Genomic DNA, 6,068 nt, shown 5'->3' with positions numbered 1-6,068 from the left:
GGTCAGACTTAAAACAACCCTGTGTGTTGTTGGTATACTGTGGGGTTTCCTCCTCAGAACAATGGCTTTACTCTCAGGGCCTCCGCTGGAGATGTAAATGGATGTTCACTGGTGTTATGACCTCTGCCCTCCACTGCCCTCCTGTTTCCTGCTGCAGATGCTGCTCCTGTGGATGGAGGCCTTACTCAACCTAAACAAAGTAATCCTTCCCTCTAAACAAGATGGATATTGTATCACTCACATCCTAGTGAAACATCAGGACGGGCCCATAGAAGCCCTTTGATTTTGACTTGGGGGGGAAACAAATGCAAAACCTTAACCATTTCCCCCCTTTTTTTTTGCCTCCTATAGAATGCACAGAAAATAAACTTGTATCTTTTGTGATGGATTATGCATGGAAATCGCCCTCTTGTGGGCAATAGAGTTATAACCCATTGCAGTTCTAGGAAGACTTCAAACTCAGGCAGTATTGACTCCATGTCAAAATTATGTAGGAATCACATTTTCCCCGAGATGTATGTACTTTGATCTCTGGTCAGTTTGCTAGCATGAAGGCAACTTTAAAATCAATTTAGGCTTTTAAGTTATAGTTTGAGCTCAATATTTAGCAAATTGGAAATTAATTGGTTAAAATGAGTTGGTATGTAAAAACAAAAACAAAGATTATAGCTAATGATGAACAACAAATAAATCACAATTGTGGTATTGCAGTTGAAATGATGAATGAACTGCCATTGCTTGGATAGAATGACGCACCTTTTGCGCATGCATGCGGAGCCGCACTTAAAACGCACGCAGTGCCAAGGCGCATTCATGTTTATAATCTATCACTTGGAGAAAAGAAAAGAAAATCTCCATACAACCTCACTGGCGCTGAACTTGCCTGGGATTCCACGCAGACCCGTTTGTTTTCAAACGGGAGGACAATGGGGAAAGAAGACACATCTGATCAAATCAATTCACGCCTTATACTGTATTATTACATCATTTGAAAGAAGAGTGCTGTGTTGTGAAACATGCTTGCTGTCCGGTGTCTATTTTCCAACACTGTCTTTGTATTCAGGGGAGAGAGCTTTACACGCAGTAAAATCCTGGGTGTCCATTTCACTCTGAGAGTGCATGTGCAAATGCATTTGGGTCCATTTGCGCGCTCTCAGAGTTGAAATAACACCGAGGATTTGACAGTGCAGTGGTAGTGGTGACCGGAAGTCTCGCCCCAAAACACGCTCCCCCCCAGTTCTTGTATTCTTGTAGTTTTTCCTCTTTTATTTATTTTTTACTGAGGATATGGTTAGAAATAAGGTTAGATTTAGGCATAGTTTTACTGGGGTCAAGTTTAGGAATAAGGTTAGGTTTAGGCATAGTTTTACTGAGGTTAAGTTTAGGAATACGACTAGGTTTAGGCATAGTTTTACTGATGTGAAGGTTAGGACTAAGTTATGATTTAGGCATAGTTGTACTGGGGTCAAGTTTAGGAATAAGGTTAGGTTTAGGCATAATAGTTTACTGAGGTTATATTTAGGACTCAGGTTCGGTTTAGGTGTTTACTGAGGTTAAGTTTAGGAATAATGTTAGGTTTAGGCATAGTTTACTGAGGTCGCGTTTAGGAATAAGGTTAGGTTTAGGCATAGTTTACTGAGGTCACGTTTAGGAATAAGGTTAGGTTTAGGCATAAGCTTACTGAGGTTACGTTTAGGAATACCAGGTGGCGACCGTTCTGAGGCCGCCGGATTTCCCCCCAAGGGGCGACTGTGTTTTGGGGCGAGCGTTTTGACAGTTCCTTGGCTGCGCCCACCCCTCGTCTCACGTAATTCATCTCCTCGGCCAATCCTCCAAACTCTTAACGCCAATGCAGGTCTTATAAGAACTCCCTAAAGCTCCTCAAAGTAGCAGAGAAAAAAAAGGGGAACTCGTCGTCTCGGGCGCATCGGTCCCATCTATGGATTATAACCTCGGCGTCTTCCGAGACAGGTGGATACCCGCTGGCTTCATGAGAGGAGGAGGAGGAGAGGGGGACACTTTCCGGGCTTCTTCTGATGTCTGAGGGTATGATGGATAGATAGATAGATAGAGAGATATTGTATTGATCTCCGAAGAGAAACTCAGATATCATAGCTCATACAGGCATACATTAAGGTTGCAGTTAAAAAACACATCACACAAAGACAGTGTGTTAAAAGTGAGAGAAGACAAATATATATATTTTTTAATATTGCGAATAAGCATAAAAAGCACTAAAAAGTGTCACTGGGAATAATAATAATAATCATCCTTTGTTATTGCACATGGACCCATAAATAACTCCAACTATTGGCCAGTTCATAGAGCCTATATATAATTGCTGTTGGGGACAACAAAAAAAAGTGGTTAGACCGTTAAAACCGTTCACTCTTCGCAGGGCATCGAGCGGAACAGATGGGGGCTGAAGAATCGGGCAGCTCTCCCGTGTCACCAGTGGACAGTAGTACTCTGCACAGCAACAGCGAGGGGGAAGCGGACAGCCACAGCAACATCAGGCAGACTCCTTCGAGCAACAACAAGAAGAGGAGCGGGAGGAAGAGGCGATCGGCGGCGAGCAGGAGAAGAACGGAGGAGGAGGAGGAGGAGGAGGAGGACGATCAGGACTCGGATCGCGGCAGCCCGACCCCTGGGAAACGAGGCAAGAAGCAGGGATCAGGCGGCGGCAGCAGCAGCGGCTCCAGCCCGCAGTCCTTCGAGGAGCTCCAGACGCAGCGCGTCATGGCCAACGTGCGGGAGCGCCAGAGGACGCAGTCGCTGAACGAGGCGTTCTCGTCGCTGCGCAAGATCATCCCCACGCTGCCCTCCGACAAGCTGAGCAAGATCCAGACGCTGAAGCTGGCCGCCCGCTACATAGACTTCCTCTGCCAGGTGCTGCAGAGCGACGAGCTGGACGCCAAGATGGCCAGCTGCAGCTATGTGGCGCACGAGAGGCTGAGCTACGCCTTCTCCGTGTGGCGGATGGAGGGCGCCTGGTCCATGTCGGCGTCTCACTGACTGGAACATCTGGGATGGATAGATGGATGGATGGATGGAGAGGAGAGGAGAGGAGAGGGGGGAGACCCGACATGGTACGAGTTTTCACCCCCAAAAAAATTAGGAGTTCACCCAATTTTTTTAATTTATTTTCTGTCAATTACAAACCCCATGAAAGCCTTGATTTGTTTTAGATTTGTTTTGTTTGTGTCGCATTCCTGAGACAATACTTTGATGATCGGGTCATAAGTCAATACAGGAGACTCTCTCCTGCATGGAGACTCCGCCGGTCATCACATTATTGGCTCAGGAATGCGACCAAAACAAAAAATCTCCATGAAGTCAAGGCATCATAGGGTGTGTAATTGATGGAAAATAAGTCATTTTATTTGGGTGAACTTTAACCTGCCCTAACCGGCCCTCAAGCTTACACGTGTGTTTTGGTTCGTTTCTGGGTCTTTATCCAACAAGCAAACCACTTTATGTGCAGTACAATCCTCAGTGCCACGGGCCAAATGGCCCCGTTAACAAATGGAACCAAATGGACCCTTGATTATATATTATGAATACACTCTTGGAGTTACAAATGCATAAATTGCCTCTGAGGATTTGAATGTGTCAAGCCTTCAGTCATGTTTGTTTGTTTGTTTGTTTTGCTGCCCGCAAGTAATTCATGGGTGTGTCTATCTCTGAGCATTAATCATTATCATTCTTGTAATAGTTATTATTCATTTTACAGGTGACTGCTGATACTTCTATGCTATTAGACGGGACAATTCTGGATGCCCAATAATGCTGGATACATGGATGATAAACTATTTAAACCAAAGAGGACGGACAGACAGACAGACAGACAGACAGACAGACAGACAGACAGACAGACAGACAGACAGACAGGGCGTGAATGTTCGATCGCAACGAGGCCTTGCACTGCGCAGTCCAGTGCTCTAATACCATTGGTTCTCAAAGTGGGGTCCGCGGACCCCCAGGGGTTCCATGGTGGCGTTCCAGGGGGTCCCCGCAGCAAAATGTGTTAATATGGCATCGCACTAATTTGAACCACCCTGTATACTTTGGCTATTCTATTTTTTTTGAAAAAACGTGAAAATGTGTCCAAACCTTTGAATATATATATATTTTTAAAGGAAACATTTGTGACTCAAATCTTTGCTTCTGGGGGGTCCCTGGAACAAAATATTTTGAGATTGGGGTCATATAATATTTGGGGGTCCTTGGCATGAAAACGTTTGAGAACCACTGCTCTGCCGTACCACTCTCTCCATTCACATACTGTTGTTGACGACGAATGTTGGAACTGTTGTTTTGTTTATTATTGATAATAATAATAATAATAATAATAATAATAATGCATTGCCTCAGTTGTTGTGTGAGACAAGTGTCAATAGTCGACTGGATGTGGATCTATAACCTGTGCAAGAAAGAGGAGAAATGTTTTCAGAAGTTACATTTTATTTATTTATTGGTGAAACGTGTTACATAAAGGAATACGCCCTGTGTCAGAAATACATTCCTATTTTTTAATATCTTTGTGTAAATATTTGTATATATTTTGTTTTGCATTAAACCTACAGATAAGGACATGTTTGTCTGGCTCCCAATTCGTTTGTTTACGATTATCTTTTGTTATGTCGTGTTGCTGCATTGTCGTTCATGTTTTGTTTTATATGTTAGCTTATATACAGAAACCACTGTAATGGGTGATTGTCAGTGATGGAAAGTAACTAAGTATATTTACTCAAGTACTGTATTTAAGTAAATCTGAGGATGTTTTTACTTTACTGGAGTATTTTTCAATACTTTTACTTCTACTCCATTACATCTCAGAGGTAAATATTGTACTTTTACTCACTAAATTATTTGACAACTTTAGTTACTATAGGATTATTATTACAAAACATGCATTATCCCATAGCCGAACTGCAAGTTCACAATGCATTTGTTGTGAGCTTGTAGATCTGCCATTTAATTTTTTTTTATGTTTTATACATTTTAAATGGGACATTCTGCATAATGAGTACTTTTACTTTTGGTACTTTAAGTATATTTTGATGCCAATACTTGCGTAATTTTGCTCAAGTCAATTTTGAATACTGGACTTTTACTTCAGTAAAAAAAATGTGAGTACTTCGTCCACGTCCACTACTGGTGATTGGATGTTAGATATTATATTTCAATACATAATATAATCCATGAAGACGTGTGTCCTCGTGTGCCTTAATGTCCATAAACGGGCCATATGCGTCATATCACATTTAACGACAACATGCTTCACATGCAGGCTGATCCTCTCCTGGGAAAATACTAAACAGTTATTCTTGGCAGACTTCAGACATGCGGCATCGTAACTACTACACACATTGTGTTTAAGTTATTTTCATAATCTGTTTTCAATATCAACACCAACCAGACAAATCAATAATAATAATCTCAAAGTCCCAGACTTTTTGGTCAACTTCTCGTGTTATGTTTAACTTTAACAATCCCGTGCGACTTTTTTTTTTTTTCATTTTAATTAAGTTGGACTTCTCGTGTCAAACGTAAATATATTATTTTAAACATCAAAAAAACGAAAAATGCCGTGGGATAATAACCAATTACAGTCAGTCGCTTAGATAATAAGAAAAACATATGTGTGTGTGTGTGTGTGTGTGTGTGTGTGTGTGTGTGTGTGTGTGTGTGTGTGTGTGTGTGCATGTGCGTGTGTGTGTGTGTGTGTGTGTGTTTATGTTCTTGTTAAGGATTGAGCCCTGCATATAAGAAAGTGGGTTATATCAACTTATCACACTGATGATATAGAAACGTAATCATGTCATGTTACCAACTACTTATGACCATGTCATATGATTTTAGAATAATGCTCGTTCAAAACAAAAGCTCTGTTATCTTGTATACATTTGCACACCGACTATAATGCAACATTGTCGCAGCGACAATCTGCCTTGCGATCTTTTAATGTAAATAGAAAGTTTAAAATGTAATAATCAAAACACAAGTATAGACCAGCCTACGAATATGTCAGCATCACACATAAATCAAATGGATCTCCTCCATAC

The 6,068-nt window shown here is 41.6% G+C and overlaps 1 protein-coding gene across 1 annotated transcript; it reads left to right on the top strand.

Moving 5' to 3' along the window:
* Positions 1-1,909: 1,909 nt before the first annotated feature.
* Positions 1,910-4,595, top strand: LOC308083751 (twist-related protein 2-like). Its single transcript, XM_080426083.1, has 2 exons — positions 1,910-2,046; positions 2,399-4,595. Exons 1-2 carry the CDS (start codon positions 2,037-2,039, stop codon positions 3,013-3,015), a joined length of 627 nt encoding a protein of 208 aa, XP_080282209.1. The 5' UTR covers positions 1,910-2,036; the 3' UTR covers positions 3,016-4,595.
* The last annotated feature ends 1,473 nt before the right edge of the window (positions 4,596-6,068 follow it).

This window comes from Gymnoscopelus braueri, assembly GCF_963280865.1.
Source record: "Gymnoscopelus braueri genome assembly, chromosome: 4".
NCBI lineage: Eukaryota > Metazoa > Chordata > Actinopteri > Myctophiformes > Myctophidae > Gymnoscopelus > Gymnoscopelus braueri.
The sequence above is the reverse complement of the archived record's forward strand: the minus strand, read 5'-3'. Positions and strand labels throughout refer to the sequence as shown.